General features: G+C 35.1%; 2 protein-coding genes across 6 annotated transcripts in view; one reads left to right on the top strand and one right to left on the bottom strand.

Annotated features, from left to right (window-relative positions):
- LOC115228511 (coiled-coil domain-containing protein 146-like) overlaps positions 1 to 5,390 on the bottom strand; it is a 57,360-nt gene extending 51,970 nt beyond the window's left edge. The window contains exons 1-2 of one of the 5 annotated variants that reach the window (XM_036506374.1): positions 5,028 to 5,045; positions 1,671 to 1,724 (exon numbers count right to left, since the gene is read on the bottom strand). The gene's annotated coding sequence lies outside the window, so the exon portion shown is untranslated. Of the gene's footprint in view, positions 1 to 1,670; positions 1,746 to 3,182; positions 3,386 to 5,027 lie in introns of those variants that run through there. The other 4 variants (XM_036506359.1, XM_036506365.1, XM_036506390.1 and 1 more) reach the window with 4 other exon arrangements.
- On the top strand, positions 3,810 to 20,463 carry LOC115217649 (ruvB-like 1). The gene is made up of 10 exons (XM_029787403.2): positions 3,810 to 4,049; positions 10,516 to 10,602; positions 10,721 to 10,937; positions 13,907 to 14,064; positions 14,929 to 15,078; positions 16,360 to 16,423; positions 16,510 to 16,708; positions 18,854 to 18,956; positions 19,930 to 20,021; positions 20,250 to 20,463. Exons 1-10 carry the CDS (start codon positions 3,909 to 3,911, stop codon positions 20,407 to 20,409), a joined length of 1,371 nt encoding a protein of 456 aa, XP_029643263.1. The 5' UTR covers positions 3,810 to 3,908; the 3' UTR covers positions 20,410 to 20,463.
- Positions 20,464 to 20,734: the final 271 nt, after the last annotated feature.

Genomic DNA, 20,734 nt, shown 5'->3' with positions numbered 1-20,734 from the left:
CCTTCCTCTGTCTTTATGATTCTATCTCTCTCACTGTGCATGTTATTCTTTCACTCTTTGCCACCTATCATACCTCATATGTGCGCTTCTCCTATACCTTTTATGTTAACTCTGTCAGTATCTCTCTTTTACTCTCACACTGCCCTTCTCTGTGTGTGATGTAAAACAGACTGGAGAAATCAAGAAGCAACCAACGAGCATTTATATCAGCTATTGTTATATAGAAGTTATAATCATAATGATAACAGCAATGATATGTTCTCATGATGTTGTATTTCAGTCATTCTCAACTGAGATCTATATAGCACCTGAGGGTTCACATCAGATTTCTGGGGGTCCACATAGCAAAACAGTAAATAGTATTTTAGGAGCACCTGAAGAAATTTTGCTTTAGACATAGGTATTGATATGTATTGCAAGAAACAGCAAGATTTCTTTCACTAACATTTTACATAGTTCAACCTGCACAAATTAATGTGTGAAAACATTAATTAATAAATAACATTCTATAAAACTAGTTTTTAAGCATCAAATGGATAAAGGGGTCCACCAGAATAAAATAGTAATCAAAGGGGGTCCATCGATAAAAAATGGTTGAGAACCCTTGTTCTGTTTGATCAGACCTCTGATAACACAGACTGAAATATGCATGAAAAGAATGCCCAACTGTGATCATCACATCTTTATTTTGGGCATGCTATCCTAAAATTTAGGATGTGAAACACTGGATAGTTTCATAGCAGAGATTTGCCAGTTAATAAATTGGAAATGAACAAATGCTGAAGTTTCAACCAAAGAATACTATTATTTCTCTTTACAGGTCACAGTAAAATGTTTTGGACATGCTGTTTTTCTTATACTGCCCAAGCCACAGTCAAAGTATTATCAGATACCAAATTTCCATTATAATATATTTTAGTTCCTGCAGTCTCACAATAATTCCTTTAGCTTTGAATGTAAGGGAGGGAGTGAAAAGCACAACAGATACCAAGGCTGGAAAGTTCTGGATTGTTAATATTAATGACTTCAGTGTACCATTATAGGATTCAAACACAATAAACCTGCTTTTTTAATAAGCGGTGATGTATCAGAACCCTGATCATGAGCATTTTAGTTATATGCAATATGAATGGAAAATCCAGAGTCTGTAATTGATCATTTGACTTCCCATAAATAGTAGCTAAATCACTTTTAAAAGACATCCCACCTGTCCAAAATGAAAAAAAAAGTACAAAATGGCTTCAACATGGAACTGAATCAAAAGTGCTGAGGACTTATCTATGGTTACACATTGCTCATCAAAATATTTGTAACAATATTAACAAACTTATCAATATATTGACTTCTGTTAATATGCAAAAGTTTATTTTTTCTTTCTACTTTTTTTCTTTTATTTGTGTTGTTGCAGTTTAGACTAAGGTCAACCCTGACCAAGCAGACCTATGGTCAAATGCATTCCAACTATGATGATCCCATCCTTTTTCCAGACTACACAATCTAGTGTATCCGATCTGAAGACAACAAGGCATGATTTGAGGAAGATTTAGCTGCTATTTCTTGCATGTCAATCAACCATGAAGAGACACCAATTTTTTTTTTTTTTACTTTTTTATTTTTTCAGCTTGGGATATCATTGATTAATTTAATCTTAGAATATTATCATTACTTACTTATTCCAAGGATTCAAGGATGAAGTTAATCTAGGTGAGCTTCAATCTCCAGATCTAAAGGTACGAAATTAAAAACTGCAATGCATTTATTTTGCTGCCTATCTCCATATCAATAACAATATCAGTAACAATATAACGGTAGAAATTAACCTATAGGGAAACTACTATGTAGCCAGCCAACCTGCTAAAAGTAGCAAACAATTTTTTTCTCAAACTAAACTCTTCTTAAAAGAAAGACATAAAACACTTTTGAATGCAGATCTGCACGATAACAATTGACCTGGGGCTGAAAAACAGGAATTGGCATAATTGTTAGAATATTTGGCAGTATTCTGATTTCGAATCCTAATGAGGCCAACTTTGCCTTTTGTTCTTTTGGGGACAATGAAATACAGTGCCAGTCAAATACTCAGGTGAACCTATTTCTGTAATGCATTCCGGGTGTATATGAAGGATAAAAGGTTAATTAATTTTACTCTTTATCATTTAGAGTTAAATAGTTTTTGGACGTGGTTATATCTTTAATATCATCGTGACTCATAATATAAATACCAGTTGTTGTTAAGCCCAGGTCGAGCTTAATCCAGTAAGCTTAGGATCCTTCTGAAAATGTCTGACATTTTTTTCTTTTCTTTCTTTTTTTTTTTTTTTTCAGACACAGTGAATCTTGAACAAGTCATTTATTTTTTAAGACGAAGGGTTATGATTTGAAGGAAATTTGGCTACTATTTCTAGAAAAAAAGAACGGCCACAAAGGAAATTCCCATCTAATACTAGTTTGTGACATGGAAATCAATAAATATTAGTACAATTACAAAATTTTATCGTGAGTGGGAAGTTGTTTTAGTCATTTAAGAATGCACAGAAATTGTTACATTCATTTTTCGTTTAATTTCTTAACAGTACTGTCTATTATGAAATGTCAACAAGTTTCGTCGCACTTCTGCGACCTGGTCACGAATACAGTTTAACTGCGTGCAGAAATGTGTCCGTAATCACGAGCATAGCGAGAGTGTGTGCTGCCAGGGGCGGCCCTTCAGTTTGTCACCCCTGGGCCCCCACAAAAAGTACATATTGCCTACAGCAGGCCCAAAAGTGGTGCCGCCTCCCTCTAGCTATGCTAGTGGTCAATGACTAGTACGACAAAACTTTTTAACACTTCATAAAAGGCCGTACATTATAGAAATAAGAAGAAGAGAGAGAGAGAAAGAGAGAGAATATAATACTTTGTGTGTGTTCATAAGTGGTTAAAATGACCCTTCCATGATATAATTATTCAGTTTTAACACACGTTCTCAGATCAAGTTACTTGCCAAACAAGTACAACTCCGACACATATTGATATATCAATATTGAAACGCTGATAACAATTTCGATAATATCGATATATCAATAGCCAAATCAATAATATCAATACATCGATAACTAAATCAATAAAATCACTTATACATGAGAATCGCCTGAGAAAATACATCAATACATCAATAATTATATCAATCAATAAAAACAAACCTATCAGTTTGGTTGTTTATGCACGATAATAACGATCTGTACAAATTGATATTTTGTCTCCTCACAAACAAAACATTATTAGTGTAATTACAGAAAGTAATACTACTTTTTGTTGAGGTGCACTGTATATTTGTTTCTTGGGGAAACTAGTCTTTGGAAACATTGATTATAAAGGATTAATTACATTACACTCGTAGTTACTGTTGCCATAACAATGTGTTACTAAGAAACTGTTTGACTGTCGTTAATTTAAAAGCAACATGGTTTTCTATATATATATATATATATATATATATATTTAACTAGTTTTTAGATATCTATATTTAAGGTTAATATTATATACACAGGGAATTATTTTACAAATAATTCAATGTTTATTCAGTTTTTTTCCACCCTACAGTATATGTTTCTTTTTGTTTTTAGACGTTATAACTATGCCGTATAGGTGGCGTTTCGTTATAATAAAAAAAATGATTATCCCACAATCGTAATATTTTTGCAGTTCTGTTGTTGTCTTAATTTAATTAATTTTTTAAAATTTTTATGTAATATTACGTCATTTCATGATTCTTCAACAAGAATAACAAAAAAAATCGTACACGAGGGTTGTGTTGAACGACAGTGTCATAACCCGGTTTACGGCACGCGTGAACGCCATTTTCAGTTGGACGGAGAGAAAGAAATATCGTTGTCGACTGAAGTTGATTCAGAAAAGAACATCTCAAGATGAAGATTGAAGAAGTAAAGAGTAATTCAAAGTCTCAACGTATTGCGTCACACAGCCATGTGAAAGGATTAGGTTTAGATGAAAATGGTTATGCAATTCAAACTGCTGCTGGGCTTGTTGGTCAGGAATTAGCCCGCGAGGTAAATGTTTTGATTGAAAAGACAAGATGAAACATGCATGAAAAGAAAAACTTCATTAATTTTATACGATTTAACATCATATTTCATATTTTATTCCTAATGTATATTTTTCCTACATAAACCCAAAAATTTATTAAAATATTCTGTAAGGAGATATATTGTTTTACAGGTTCCTGGATTGAATTTATTCCCTCCCTGAATTTTACGTTAAGCCATCAACTTATTTATTTGCGTTACTGAAGTTGATATTTTCGCATTCGCCTATGCTATATTATTGGAAATCTGGGTTTTTTTTCTGCAGGCCTTCGTTTTAAGATCCATAAAAACTAAAAGAAACAATTCACCCGCCACTAATTCTGTTTCTCTTTGAGATTTGATATTGCTTAGATACCGGCTCGCTCACTTCATCCGCCTTGAGTTTTCTTACACATAGAGCGAGGGCAATTATTTTCTTTTGAAAAGCTATTTCGGAATAGCCCCATATCAGCCTTAACCGAGCATATATGATCAAAGGTTTTCTAACCACGACTTTCTCGTCTTCTTGTACATCAAGATCTACGTTGTCTAATATATTCTCTAACTACAATTTAGATTAACATGCCGCTTAACGTCGCAAAAAGAAATTTAAGTTATTGCGTGTTAACCATAGTTTGAGATTTCGCTGCTATTTCTAGCGGACCAACAAAATAGTCTTTGTAGTCTTTCTTTAATTAGTATGTGATTCTTTATTGTATTTTTCGTGTATTATAAACGAAAATGTAAAAGTGGTTGTTTGACCTAAATGTACAAAAATTACCCCTTCTATTTGTTTCATTATTAAATAAAAGACGCTGACATTTGGTTATATGTGAAGGAAAATGAAAGCATGCAAGACGCAGATTGTGGAGAGAAAGAAAACAAAAACTGATTTTTTTTTTTCTTTAAACATTTTTCTAAAAATTAATTTTAAATAAATCCATACTATTAAAGTGAACGTACGTAGCCTAATGATTAAAGACAGTTGCATTCGGTTCGTATGTTCGATTCCCGGTTCCATCGGCGTGTTGTGTCCTTGGACAAGGTACTTCATTTCACGTTGCTCCAGTTGACTCAGCTGTAAATATATGCATCTGCTGCAAAATGGCACCTTGCAGGCTATAAACGCAAAATCTTGCTATCTCTCAACGGCTGTTGATAGTTACATGTAACTGAATGACGATGAATGCTCAGATTTAATATTATATCACTGCATCGTATGTTGTTATACACCGATGGTCACAATGTGCTTACACGCATTGTTGTAGCTTTCAAATGATACCACCCCTCTCTAAGTGGGCAGGCCAATATTCTCCCTGAATGGAACGCTTGTCCGTCGCAAGTTTACTCATTCACAGCTGAGTGGCCTGGAGCAAAGTGAAGTATTTTGTTAAAGAATTCAACGCACCGTCTGTCTAGGTATCGAAACCAAGATCTTACTAAGCCACGCGCCTTCACAATAATAGTATTTGTGTGTAATAAGCGACAAGATCTCCAATTTTCTCTGCTCCCCACCCCTTAAATAATGTATTAGTAAATATGTTTTGGATTTTAAAAAAGTAATAAAGAGGAAAGGGGAATTTTTGTTTTATCATATGCAGGTGCACTGAAAAGTTTTTGGCTTTGGGTAAAAGAAAATACAGGAGGATCAGTTAATTATGATTTTATTCAACATAATCCCCTCTCAGATTCACACATTTATTGCAGGCCTTTTGTGACACCCTTAAAGTCAGGAACTTGTCAGCACCCCCTCGTATAGTCAGGAAGAATGTCACTGTTATGGCTCTTATCAGATTCTCCAAGACTAGTAGGAGGGAGAAGATATCTTCAGACTAGTGGCCAGGCCTGAATGCTTGCAACAGAGCGGTCTCTGCTAATTGCACCCATGATTCCAGGTAGTGTTGTTACATTGGCCAATGAAATAAGTCTACAGTCTCGCTGTAATGTTTGGCTGGGAGTCAGAGAGATTAGCTCAGCTAGATGGCAGTTCACTAGCATAGCCATAGTTGTGATAACTTAAAATGAACTAAAGAACTATCAGTGAGAAATAGATTCAAAGTCTAGGTTTGAATGAATATCCAGCAAATTCTGAAGATCATTTGATGTTTAGCCCCAAGTCCATCCTGATCCAGCTGATCAAAAGTGTTTAAGCTGTGACCATCCAATCTTTGTCTTTCTGAGGCAGTGCTATTCTATCCAATGTTTCTTCCCTCTTTTAAGGTGTAATTTGAAGGAAATTTTGCTGCAATTTTTAGTCAGTTGAGCAACTGCATAGACACTCAGACATTGGTTATTGTAGTCTTATAATTTTGTTAGAGAGAAAGCATTGAAAGGAATGGATCAAAATGAAGATTTTCATTAAAAAAAAAGAGTTATTGTTTAGATATTCATATGTATGTGGTCTGAGATGCCATTGATCTAAGGAGATGTACTCTCTCAGACACTCAATCACTAGTCCATTCTGTCATGTAAGTACAGATGTGGCTGTGTGGTCAAGAAGTTTGCTTCCCAACCATGATTTCAGGTTCAGTTCCACTGTGAGGTACCTTAGACAAGTTGGTTCTACTATAGCCCTAGGCCAACCAATGCTTTGTGAGCAGATTTGCTAGAAAGAAACTGAAAGAAGCATATTTTTTATCCTTATCTTGATATTGTGTAGTGTAAATATGTCCAATATTCTGTGAAAACATATCTAACAGTAAGGAAATATTACCTTGCTTGGAAACAGGTAAGAGTTGGCGACAGGAAGGGCATCCAGCTGTAGAAAACCTACTCAGTGAATACTGTCCAATCCATGCAAACATGAAAAAGTGGTCATCAAAGTGATTATTGTCTCATATAGATTTCGTAACTGCTCAAAATCAAATTGTTTTGTGGTATTTACAGTTAATTCAATTATACACTTTTGACAGGGGGAAGAAAATGAGAACACTACAGTAGCCACAGAATAATGCAAGTCCTAGCATGTATTGTTACAAAAAAAAATAGGTAGTATTTGAGGAAACAGTGGGGGAAGATGTGCATGTTTGGCAGAAGCTATTTTTAATGACAATGGGAAGCTGTGAAGTTAGTGACTACTTTTCATCTCTTCATTCATTATTCATGCAGTTTATGTATTTATATAGAATCTGTTACTTTTATGTTCTCTCAGCTATTACCTCTTTCACTTGTTTAACAGCACTTAGATTGAACTACTGTGTGACAAGAAACAGTTGCCAAGAATCAAACTGTTTCATTTGGCTAAAACATTTGAGGAACAAGTGTAAACTTGCTCATTTTTATTGCAAATGACTGGCTTGCCAACCTTCACCCAAAGTATAACATAAATCACTTAGACTGGAAATAGCAATAACAATTTCATCATTTATCAGTACTTTAAAAATTCAGTCTTTCTAGTGCTTATCAGATCCTTGTTGAGCTATGAGGAAGCTAAAGCTATTATTTTCTCTATGTGATTAAATATGAACGAGATCACTGATTGATGGGTTTATAATATAAAATAGCCTCTAAGTAAAAATAGTTTGCTATTTTCTGAAACTTTCCATGAACCTTCTTTTCAATTGGTGAGATATTTTGCTCAGAACAAGAAAGTGTCTTGCAAAAGGACTCCCAAGATTGTTGTTCTAGCTGCATGAATGTGAATATGTAGTGGCATTGCAATTAAGATGGATAAGAATTTGGTGCCATGTAAAAAGCACCAAGTACACTCTGTTAAGTGGTTGGCTTTGGGAAGGGCATCCAGCCATAGAAACCATGCTAAAACTTTCCAGTTTGCTAGCTCCTGTCAAACCATCCAATCCATGCCAGTATTGAAAAAAGACTTTAGATGGTGGTGATGATATGATGATAATGATTTAAACAGGTGGCTAGCATCAAAAGTAGATTGTTTTAAAGGTTGAATTGGTTTCAAGAATCAAGGTACTCATTTAGAATAGTATTTAAACGTGTATTTGTTTAGCTTTGCTAGACATTGGTTGATTAACAGAGGTCCCAGTCTTTCTAGTCAGATTGCATGGCTGTAATACAATGACTGAAAGATATGTTTTATGTCCTAGCTAATAAATGGATAGTTGATAGAAAAACCATGTCCTTGTTCAATAAAATTTTGAGTCTCTTAGTAACTGAAATAGTCCAGTTACCATTGTGTTCTTCAATAGTTATATCAACAATAATAGCTTTATTAAAAGAGATGTGAATGCCTTTGGTATCATTGTTGAGAAGTATACTATCCATCACACTTTGATAAGCATTTACACAGCAATAGACACACCAAAGGCTAACCTAGCAATGTAGAATAAGAGTACATCAGCTTAAAGTTTATCTCTTAATGTAGAATAGAATCTAACAGTATTATTACAAGACCGAATGCACTCAATTTTTAATATTAGAAAGTAGAAAACAGCTAAAAGTAGTAGGGATTTACACTTTGGAAATAGTTGATAACATGGTATTGTTTTTCCGAGTTACCAGGGAAAAACTGAATGCTTGATATTACTAACATCAAGAAGTCATTTAATCTATTTGTTTATTAAATCTGATAAGTGGAGAAATTAGTGGCAATCAGTTTCAAATTATTATGTAGTTGAGCAAAAATAGCAAGAAGGGGTCACCAACATAGAAACATGTTGAGCATAATTCTTTTGATATTGTTTTTTTAAATGTTAGAAAGTTGTATTGTTTTATAAAGTCATGTCCTAGGATTGTAGAGGAACACAAGTCAGGCAAAGCATTTAAATACATTCCTTTTGAATTCAAAAACTACAAAAAGATGGTTTAAATATGGATTGATGAACAATCAGTTTGCTTTGAGTTGCCAGGATGTTGTGAATGAGGGATTCTGGCAAGTATCCTCCTCTAAAGAGTTGACAACACTATCTGAATGAAGTAAAATATTAATACATTGAATAGCCAGACATATGCTGATGGTAACTTTTTATAAGGGTAATTTATTAATGTGTGCTTGTTGTAATAGGGTTGTTGTTGCTAATGTCATGATTCTTTTTGGCCAACACGCTCATGAAAAATGTCCACCCATTTTGCAGGTGTGGCAAATTTCCAGTTTCAGATATGGTATTGAGAAGGTGAGAAGATTGAAAAGTTTCTGCATTTCTAGAGCAGATTCTAGAAATTGAGCTTGAGTGATTACTTGTTCCAAGTTTAAAAGGGGTTTTTATCAAATATAGTCAAAGGAGGTTTTGGACATAAATGGATCTCAATGCTTTTCTCTCAATATACATCAACAATTATGGCCCAAAATTTACAGCATCTGGCAAGTTTGCATAGGATTGTGATATAAAATTCAGTATTTTCACTTAGTTGATGTTTTTGTGACTACATCTGGAATCTGCAAAAAAAAAACTGTGATCTACTATTTAGTGAGATGACTAAACAGAATGAGATTTTGTTAATTTGAGTCTAGGGATTCAGTAATAAAATTTAGGAATGCAGTTTTTTCAGTATGTCCTATCAATGCAATGTAACTGAGGGAAATAACTGTTTCCAAGTTTACTTGAATTAATCATTGTGATAAGAAACAATTGCCTAGAATCAAATTGTTTTATTTATCTAAAATGTCTGACTTAGTATCTGAAACACAAGTGCAAATATGTTTGATATTGCAATGTGCTGCTTGCCAGTCTTCTACCAAGACTTAACATAATACACCTGAACCAGAAGTAGCAATTGCTGCCACAATTTTAAAAATCTGTAAATAAAATAAAATATATTTTGCTGCAAATAAATTGACAAAAATTCCTAAAGTTGAACAAATGTGGGTTATCACTGCAGATTACTTTCATGCAAACATATTAACAATTTTATTATGATTATTTAAAACTAGCAGGACTCATAAATATTTCATGGAATTAATGATAAACTTATTGGGTTATTTCTGAAAACTTTATCTAAAAAAATGTGAAAGTGTAGCCTGTGTTGTGCCTGTATCAAAAGATAGTTACTCATTGAAAAGTGAAGGAAATTGGAATACAATGATTACTTAATGCACTCTATATACTTTACGCACAATTTTATAGACTGAATACACAGCACTCTCACTCTTCGCCTTACCCTCTTTTTTTCTCCTCTATCTTTAGCTCTTCACCTTTCCCTTCAACTAATCATGTGGAAGTATTACAAACAGGCTAAGTAATGGAGGAAAAAAAAACTTAGTTAAAAAAAATTACACATTTCCCTCACCACCACATCCCTTCCCCCTTCAGCTAAACATGTGGAAGCATTATGGATAGGATAAGTAACAGAGTGGCAAGCAGAATTATTATAAAGTAATGATAAAAATGTAATTTCAAGTATATGAGACTCTGATTCGTGGCTACATACTGTATAAATTCTGAACTATGTGTTTCTGTAAGAAAAAGTAGGTACAATATATAAATCAAATAGTGAATGCTTTCAACACAGTAATAATTTTGTTGTTATGAACTTGTATTTTTAGGCTGCTGGTGTTGTTGTAGAAATGATTCGATGCAAGAAAATGGCAGGAAGAGCTGTGCTATTCGCAGGACCTCCTGGAACAGGAAAGGTACTAAATTCCATCTCATATTTAATATAAAGATGCATGTGACCATATACACAGATGTATATAAAATACATTTTTTACTCTCAACAAAAATGTTTATATTTATTTTGTTCTTGTACAGACTGCTATTGCATTAGCTATTGCTCAAGAGCTTGGCAGCAAAGTTCCATTCTGCCCAATGGTTGGAAGTGAAGTGTATTCTAGTGAAATTAAGAAGACGGAAGTTTTAATGGAAAATTTTCGACGTGCCATTGGCTTGCGTATAAAAGAGACTAAGGAGGTTTATGAAGGAGAAGTCACAGAAATTACACCAGCAGAAACAGAAAACCCAATGGGCGGTAAATATATTTTGTATTTCAGAATTTTACTTTATATAGTGCTAACGGAGTGGTTGGCATTAGGAAGGGCATCCAGCTGTAGAAACATTGCCAGATTAGACTGGAGCCTGGTGCAGCCTTCTGGCTTCCCAGAACCCCGGTCGAACCGTCCAACCCATGCTAGCATGGAGAACGGACGTTAAACGACGATGATGATGAGTGCTAGTAATTTTGTAATATATTAAAACATAATAGAACCTCTCCACAATTATTTGACCTGGTAATATCAGTCAAATTTCTCTGAAATCACACCATCCTGCCTTAAAAAATGGAAGGGTACATGAGACAAATGGAAATTATCTTGGCTAGAATAACTTATATCATAAGAGGGTTGGTAACCAGTATAGTGAAGAATTCCAGGTAGAAGTAGGGGTTAACCAAGGATCAGCCCTCAGCCCCCTCTTATTCATAGTCCTTCAGACAATAACAGCGGAATTCAAGGCAGGATGCCCCTGGGAGCTCCTCTATGCTGATGACCTTGCTCTAATAACCGAGTCACTGCCAGAACTAGAGACAAAGTTTAGGGTGTGGAAGCAAAGTCTAGAATCGAAGGGCCTTAGGGTTAACCTAGCAAAAACCAAAGTCTTGGTAAGTAGGAAGGCTGTTAAATCACAAACCCTTTCAGGTAGATGGCCCTGCTCGATCTGTAGAAAAGGCATGAGTAGAAACTTCATACAATGTACCCGGTGTAAGCTATGGACACATAAAAGCTGCAGTAATATCAAAGGAAGGTTGATCAAGAAGATAGTTTTTGTGTGTTGCAGTCGCACAGGGGCAGTAAACACTGAAGATGTACAGAAAACAGATTCCATCACATGCCAGGGAAAAAAACTAGAAGTAGTTGACAGCTTCTGCTACCTAGGCGACCAAGTCTAGTGGGAGTGGTTGCTCTGAGAGTGTAGCTGCTAGAATAAGAACAGCCTGGGCAAAGTTCAGGAAGCTCCTAACTCTGCTGGCAACTAACGGCCTCTTGCTCAGGATGGAAGGTAGACTGTATGATGCATGTGTGTGAACTGCCATGCTACACAGCAGTGAAACATGGGCCATGACTGCTGGGCACATGCGTAACACAACAGAGTGTAAGCACCCTGAGAGAAAAGCTGGGCATAAGAAGCAACAAATGTGTGCAAGAGAGGTGACTGTGCTGGAATGGTTACATGTTACATATGGATGAGGACAGCTGTGTGAGGAAGTGCCACACCCTAACTGTGAAAGAGGTAGACCCAGGAAGACATGGGATGAGGTGGTGAAACATAATCTTTGAATGTTGGGCCTCATGGAGCCAATAGCAGGAGACCGAGACTTTTGAAGATATTCTGTGATTGAGAAGACCTGGCTACTAAAGTGAGATCGCAGCCAAGGCTAATGCCAGTGTTGCATGTCCGGCCCATTTAAACGTACCCTTGATGCATCAGGCAATATGATTTGCGTGAGAATACCTGTTAAGTCAAGTAAAACCAATATCGTAGCAGTGGCCAGTGTCACCGGACTGGCTCCCGTGCTGGCGGCACGTAAAAAGCACCATCAAGATGTAGTCAATGCTAGGTCCGCCTGATTGGCTCCCATGCCAGTGGCATGTAAAAAGCACCATCCAAACATGGCCGATGCCAGTACCCTTGACTGACTCCCATGCCGGTGGCATGTAAAAAGCACTATCTGAACTTGATTGATGCCAGGGTTGCCTAACTGGCTCCCATGCCGGTGGCACATATAAGCACCATCCAAACGTGGCAGATGCCAGAGCCCCTTGACTGGCTCCCATTCAGGTGGCACATAAAAAGCACCCACTACACTGGGAGTAGTTGGCATTGGGAAGGGCATCCAGCTGTAGAAACATTACCAGATCAGATTGGAGCCTGGTACAGCCTCTGGCTTTCCAGACCTCAGTCAAACTATCCAGCCCATGCCCGCATGGAAAATGGACGTTAAACAATGATGATGAAACTCACCTCACTAAACAGTCTTACCTTTTGAGCTGTCCTCTACTAAACATGTTTGTTCTTATATCTCCCCTACCACCTGCTTTAAATTATTTCTCCTGCCTATTCTAAATTTCTGTCTACAACAATAATATGCTTTTGTTGTAAAACCAATAACTGTATAGTTTACATAATCCTATAATTGTTGTCCTCTAGAACCCATACCTTACTTATGTTTTTTCCATCAAAAATATGCTGCATCTCAGCTGTCTCCTGTGAGCTTTGACCATCTTCCATAATTTAAGAAGCTCTATTAACAGTACCTAACTCAACCATCTCTTCCTTAGCTCTTTTCTTTGTATGTCAGCAGTTATTCACAGGGTAAAGGCCCTCTTCTTTGTCAGAGTTTATAGCTTTTGCCAAGGCTTTAACCACACAGATAGCTTAACAACAAATCTGTTGCCCTAAGGCTTATATGATCTACGTTTCAACTTCATCCTCTGAAAGCTTGTACTTGTAGAGAAAGCATGGATATTGAGCTAGTTTGCTGTAATTCTAGAGGAGGAAGATTGTTAAAGATTTGTGACTGTATCTTAATGCTGTAGGGGTGGTGAAGATAGCATATTTTACTGACCTCTAAGTAACGCGATTTTCATCTTGGCCTCTCTACCTAAGAACTAGGAGGAAAATAAAATAATAACTGGCATTCATAACTTTTGCAAATAACATTAGCTATAACTGGGAATTAAAATTATTTCATGGTGTGTTGCACATGCTATGTCACTGTGTATGATGATAATGATGAGTATAATTATCCTGGTTTCTGTGCAAACATGAGCTGAATGAGTTTCTTTCAACATTTTTCTATATAACTGCATATGGCATCATCTAATTTAAGAACTCCCATTTCTTAAGAGTCAATCCAAATAATTGAATGTGAAATAGAGAGTTAGTGGTACTTTATATAAATGTTGACTACTATAATCTGTCATACTTTTAAATTCCATACAGGCTATGGCAAGACTGTAAGTCATGTGATAATTGGTTTGAAAACGGCAAAAGGGACAAAGCAATTAAAATTAGACCCTTCCATCTTTGAGAGTTTACAAAAAGAGAAAGTTGAAGTCGGTGATGTGATCTACATTGAATCAAACAGTGGTGCTGTAAAAGTAAGTTGAATTTTTTTATTTCCTTATGTAATGTATATCTGTATGATCGTTAAAAAGCACCATTTGAGCCTGATCGTTAAAAAGCACCATTTGAGCCTGATCGTTACCAGCGTCGCCTTACTGGCACATGAACAAAACATTCGAATGAGGTCGTTGCCGGTGCCACTAGACTGACTCCTGTACAGGTGGCACATAAAAAACACCATTTGAGCATGGCCATTGCCAGTACTGCCAGTGGCACGTAAAAGCACCCACTACACTCTTGGAGTGGTTAGCGTTAGGAAGGGCATCCAGCTGTAGAAATTCTGCTAGATCAGATTGGAGCCTGGTGCAGCCATCTAGTTCACCTGTCCTCACTTAAGTTGTCCAACCCATGCTAGCATGGAAAGTGGACGTTAAATAATGATGATGATCTATGTATACCAGTTTAAACTGTGCATTGAAGTGCATCCTGTTATATCAAAAGGTAACTTAATTTGATTAACAAAGATCAGAATGTGTTTCATTCAGAGACGGCATGAAATACATACTAGGGTTGTTTATGATCAGCTAAAAAAAAACCAGTATGCACACTGACCAATGACTGAAATCAGTAAAGGAAAAGAATTACCTTGCTGTAGTTTTACAGCTTTATGTAATGAACCAATCAAAATTGAATTAATTGTTAATTTTGAAATATATGTTGGTCAAATTTGTAAATTTTATTTATTTTCTATGTAAAAAAAATTTTGATTGTTCTCTTTCAATTTTTTTTATTGAAAAGTAAAATGTAATAGAAAAGGTTATATAAAGTGGGAAATGAAATATCACTTCAGAAATAAATAATAAAATGTTTAAAGGTTTATTTTTCCTTTATTCTTGTAGAGACAAGGAAGATCTGACAGCTATGCTACAGAATTTGATCTTGAAGCTGAAGAATATGTTCCCTTACCTAAAGGAGATGTCCACAAGAAAAAGGAGGTAATTCAGGATGTAACTCTGCATGATTTGGATACAGCTAATGCACGCCCACAGGTAAGTTTCTAAATTCTTTGGATATTTTTGTATTATATTCAGCTGTCTAGGAAAAGTATTTAAAAAGATACCTGGTGGGTGGAAGATGCTTGTCTGGTAGTTGATGCTGTGAAGAACATCCAGTTGTAAACTCATTGCTTTAATAATGACTGTTGAACAGGATCTGTCAAGTTCAAAGACTACATCATGTTTCAGTGTCTGCTTTGGCATAGTTTCTATGGCTGGATGCCCTTCCTAATGTCAACCACTTATGAGTGTACTGTACACCTTTTTTTTTGTGGTATATCAGCACTAGTGAAGTTGTATTGCAGCTTGCAAGATTTAAGATTTTCATTGATTGGGTGGGGATACAGTAGAAGAAAGTGGCTTTATGCTAAGAGTTAAGATATACAGTCAGGCCAGGGAAACCTGCTGCTGGTACCATGTAATCCAGTATTATCTGTATCATGATTGAGTGGTTGGCACCTAAGCTGATTCCTCCACCTGGTGTGCCAGGTTAAGCAGCTGCTATGGACACTCTGCAGGTCTAAAAGCAAGACCTGTCATTGTGTGCCAATGGCTATCAACACAGTGGTGTCTTCTAAACACATCCTGCACATGGCCTGGCAAACTGTCCATCTGGTCCAAGACTATCCACAAAAACACCAATAAAAGACATGGTCTTGAGTTGGAGTTTACTGATGATTTGTAGAGCGAAAAGTTTATACACACACACACATTGTGTTTACAGAATCTCAGTTTTGCCAAATTGGATAGATCTTCTCAGCATTGCACATCTCCAGTCATCCTGATCCCAATTTTGGTCTTGACATGTTTGCATTTTGTTATTCATACGCACTTATGTTGCACATTCAATGGAGCAGGCTAACTTCATTTCTTTCTAGCCTTTGCAAGTCATCTGCATTCAAACCCATGTCTCACTCATGTAGTATTGCAGTTTGTACGCAAGCATCATAATGTTTACATTCTGCATTTTTACCTGAAAGTGCCTACTTTATTAGGAATGCAGTTTGTTGGCTCTTTACATCAAGTCATTCACTTGCTCAGCACTTTCAAAGACAAGTGGGATAAAATGATACCCTTACTTAAAAGATGGTCAGGAAAGACGTCTGGCTGTAAAACAGTGTTTCACTATGTATTCACCCAACCTATGTTAGCATGGAATAACAGTTGTAAAGTGAACAAATATATGTGTGTGTCTATATAAAATTTTATTTTGTTGCATTCTCTTAGATGTTATTTTGTTTGTCATTAATATTGTTACCTTAATTATTTTCTTAGGGTGGTCAAGATGTAATGTCAATGATGAGTAGTCTAATGAAACCAAAGAAAACTGAAATCACTGGTAAGATTTAATCTTTTTAATTGGAATCTTTTGTTGTGAAACTTTCCTGAATGAACTGTATATTTTTAATGATATTTTTATTTCAGATAAACTGCGTAAAGAGATTAACAAAGTAGTAAATACATACATTGACCAAGGAATTGCTGAACTGGTTCCGGGACTTCTGTTCATTGATGAAGTTCATATGCTGGACATTGAATGTTTCACCTATTTACATAGAGCTCTAGAATCCTCCATCTCTCCAATTGTCATCTTTGCTACTAATCGAGGCAAATGTACAATCAGGTAAGATTATTTAATTATATTTAACTTTATTGATTGAATTGAATTCATGATAGAAGAGTCTATTATTTATCTTAGTGTAGGCGCAGGCATGGGTTCTTACCCCCAGTGCAGCACCTTAGGCATGTGTCTTTTACTATAGCCCTGGGCTGACCAAATCCTTGTAAGTGGATTTAGTAGGCAGAAACTGATAGAAGTCTGTCATAAATATATATATGTATCTATATGTATGTATGCATGCTTGTTTGTGTGTACCAAGACAATGTAGGGTCTTAGGACTCTTTATTCTTATTAGAGACAATACAACCTCTGTATTCTTGGTGCCATAATAAAATACACCTTGTACGCTGTGAAGTGGTTCTATAACAAAATGCATCCAGTACTTTGTAAAGTACTTGACCACCCTAAGGCAGTTTAGGTTTGAGAGGCCCCTTTATTCTTATCAGGGACATGACAACATATGTAGTTTTGGTATTATGGTAAAATACACTTATACACTGTAAAATGATTGATGATAGAAAGGGCATGTATCTATGGAAATGAAGCCAAAAATGAAATGTATGAACATGGTGTGATATTCCAACCTATGTAGGAGGGCAGTAACTATAAAAAAGAATCATTCAACCAAGCATATGGTGATAATGGTATTTCACTGAAATCCTTGACAAATTCCTCATTTATTTGTAGGGATCCATCCAAGAAATAGAAAGAATGGCATTTACTTATATGTAGACATGTAACAGGCTGCTAACATGGACCTGATTCTCCAGGTTGGTGGTGAGGGTGATAAACGGATTGGCAGCCTTATCATATTAAAACATTTCTTGCTATGTAAATATTGAGAGAAATCACATGCAAATGAGATCCTCTTCACCTCAGTGACTGATGACATCTTTTGGTGAAAGGTCTTTAGAGAAACTGGAGGACCAAAAGCTGTTTAAAAAGGATTGTACAAGACAGAAGGTCTTGAAAGGCAAATGTTGATGACCTCAATTAAATTTAAAATTCAAAGAAGTCAGTGCAGAAATAAATTATGTGTGGTTTTTATTCTAAAATGCATTACTTTGTGGAACTCATCTTTTTCTTCTCATCTCATGCTACACTTTGTCCTTTCAAACTCTGTATTAACCATCTTAATCTTTCTTATTTCCACTTGTCATCTGAAAAGTCCCTTCACAAGCTTAGATCAAGACTTGCTTTCAACAAATAATAAAAATCCGGCAACTATAACATAATTTAACCCATGAGCATTCAAATTACTTTGTAATACTCATTTATTCACATTGTTTTGAATTAATCAAGCATTATCTTGTAGCTTTGATATTTCAATGATGTGATTGTTTATTTTATTGTAGGGTAGGTGCAAGAGGCTGGATTTGGACAGTTTGAACTTAAAACAGATGGAATATTTTGGCCAGATATGGTCTGTTTAAATGTTAAAGGGGTTATGTTTTGTTTTCAGTTATTTCTACAATGGGTAGTTGAGTTGTAGAAATGGTAGAATTGAATTAGATGCAGGACATTTGGTTACATCTTTTCACATTCTGAGTTTAAGTTTCTCTGATATCATCTTTGCCAATTATTTCTTTGAGTTTGATTAAGTACCAAGTATGCACTAGTGTCAGTGTTTTTAGACTGCAGTGCTCCTTTGAAAACTATCTATTTGGTTATGTCTTATTCTTTTTCTGTGATGGCGACCATTTTAACTACTTAGTTTTTGCAATGTAAGAGGGAGCTTGCTTCCTAGCTACATGGTTTCGGGTTCAGTCCCACTGCATGGCACTTTGGGTAGGTGTCTTCCACTATAGCCCCGAGCCGACCGGAGCTTTGTGATTGAATTCGGTAGGTGGAAGTTACTGCCATGTGTGTATGTGTGCGTATAGCTGCTCAGTGCCTCTCCGAAAGAGAGAGAAAGAAGATGTAAATATTTTTTTGATCAAGTATCAGCTAATATGTATGCATGGACGTGTTTGTGTGTGTTGTTTATAGAAAACAAAAGCCATTTACTGATGGTGGGGCTCTATACTGTTAGTAGAGTCAATTTCCTAATCATTTTAGAGTTGATCAAATTCCTATAGCAAAACTTGAAGTCCCAGTATAATTTTTTTTCCCTTCCATTACTAAAATGATGTATTTGTACAATTTCAGGGGTACTGAAGACATAGTGTCTTCCCATGGCATTCCACTTGATCTTTTAGACCGAGTCATGATCATTAGAACACTACCTTATACACAAGAGGAAATGATGCAGGTTTGTACACACTTTATAATAGAAAAGTTTGCTATTTTACTAAATCCCTCCAAATTTGGAATAATTTAAAAATTTAACCTAGTTTTTTTAAATACAAATATGATTTTAAAAGGCATTAAAATAATAAAGAACAATATTTTGATTTTTAGTGCTGTTCTACAATCTAAAAGCAGCAATTATAAAATTTAAACTGAAAAGCAGGTTTAATTCAAGAAGAAAACAGTTATTGAGTCCCAAGTTGTGTTATGTGACCAAAGTTCATTAGTGTATTAGTAATAACAGTTGGATAACTCTATGAATTTATGGTTGGTAAGATAGCTGTATGGACTGATGGTTGCTAGGATAACTCTGTACAATTGATGGTTTGTGAGAACCATTGTACAATTGATGATTATCAGGTAGAATGATGCAATGATTATAAATCATTTTTTTGTCTGTAGAATATATTTTTACTCCAGTTTTGTTACAGATCCTTTTTAATTCAGTTGTTGAAAACAAGGTACTTTTGCTATTAAAACAAATTCTATCTACAAACAGATCTTTAAAAATATGTAGGTGACAACAAATTATCTGGATTTGGAACTGGTACAACGTTTAGTTTTACTTTTTTTTTTCTAACATTAGGCATTAAATACAAAATTTAGATTACGTTGACCAAACAATTCTAATTAAAATTAGATAATGTATAATATCAGGTTTGTTACAAAACTTTTCTAACTTCTAGGCAAACAAAACAATTATTACATTTAAAATAACCATATAATCATTTGAATGAAAATTTAGGCATGTTTGGGACAATAAATTTATTACCATTCAAGTAAATTGTTTTGAATTCTATTAAATTTCAACTAGTTGGGGTTTTTGTTCAGCTATCATTGAAATTTCATTGTTTATTATTGATTAATTTAGAAATGTGCGATTCTTTAAAAGAAGAGTTTTTATATTTTGGTCATTGACCCTTTTTCCTCAACAGATCCTAGGTATTCGCTCACAAACTGAATCAATTCACATCAGTGATGAATCTTTACAGTTACTCAGCTTGACTGGAACTAATTCCACACTCAGGTAATACATTAATATTCTAGATTGATTTTAAATTAAATAAAAGTACTCTTTACATTTTATCTATATTTGTTCCAATTATGTATGATTTGAGGAAGATTTATTATTACTTTTAGTTGCATTTATATGCTCCTTTCTGTGACTTGATAGTTCGATGACAGATCCTTGACAAATTCCCCATTTATTTGTATGGTATTGACAAACTGACAATTTTCTTATTTCTTAATTTAGATATGCTGTCCAGCTTCTTACACCAGCTAACTTATTAGCTCGAATAAATGGAAAAGATGGCATTGGTAAAGAAGAAATTGAAGAAGTGAAGAAATTATTTTATGATGCCAAATCTTCAGCAAAGCTTTTACAGAAATTTGATGACAAATATATGAAGTAAATGAAAGTACATCACAACACATAATTTCTTACATAAAATTTTTTTTCCCTCTAATGATGAATTTGTTTATTTCAATAAGTTTATTTGGAATTTTATTAAAATGTTGGATAGAAAGAGTAATGACTCCTCACATTTTTCCAATAATAAAGAAAATTTCATGTTTATATATGCACTTCTCCAAGAGAGTTCTTTTATGATTTTTCTTTTTTCATATTCAGTATTTGTTGGATAAAATTAATTAGCTGATGATGAGGTAACAGCCAATGAACTAAATGGTGGTTGGTTCATATCTTGTCACTGATAATGCACTATATTGAGCTGGTAA

This window comes from Octopus sinensis, linkage group LG1 (assembly GCF_006345805.1).
Source record: "Octopus sinensis linkage group LG1, ASM634580v1, whole genome shotgun sequence".
In the NCBI taxonomy this organism is placed as follows: Eukaryota; Metazoa; Mollusca; class Cephalopoda; order Octopoda; family Octopodidae; genus Octopus; species Octopus sinensis.
The sequence above is the reverse complement of the archived record's forward strand: the minus strand, read 5'-3'. Positions and strand labels throughout refer to the sequence as shown.

What these genes read in the sequence shown, in the direction of transcription:
- LOC115217649 (XM_029787403.2), top strand. Translation starts at nt 3,909, where the DNA reads ATGAAGATTGAAGAAGTAAAGAGTAATTCAAAGTCTCAACGTATTGCG. An exon ending in CGAGGCAAATGTACAATCAG is followed by an intron (nt 16,709 to 18,853) that starts GTAAGATTATTT and finishes GTACAATTTCAG; the next exon opens with GGGTACTGAAGACATAGTGT. An exon ending in GGAACTAATTCCACACTCAG is followed by an intron (nt 20,022 to 20,249) that starts GTAATACATTAA and finishes TTCTTAATTTAG; the next exon opens with ATATGCTGTCCAGCTTCTTA.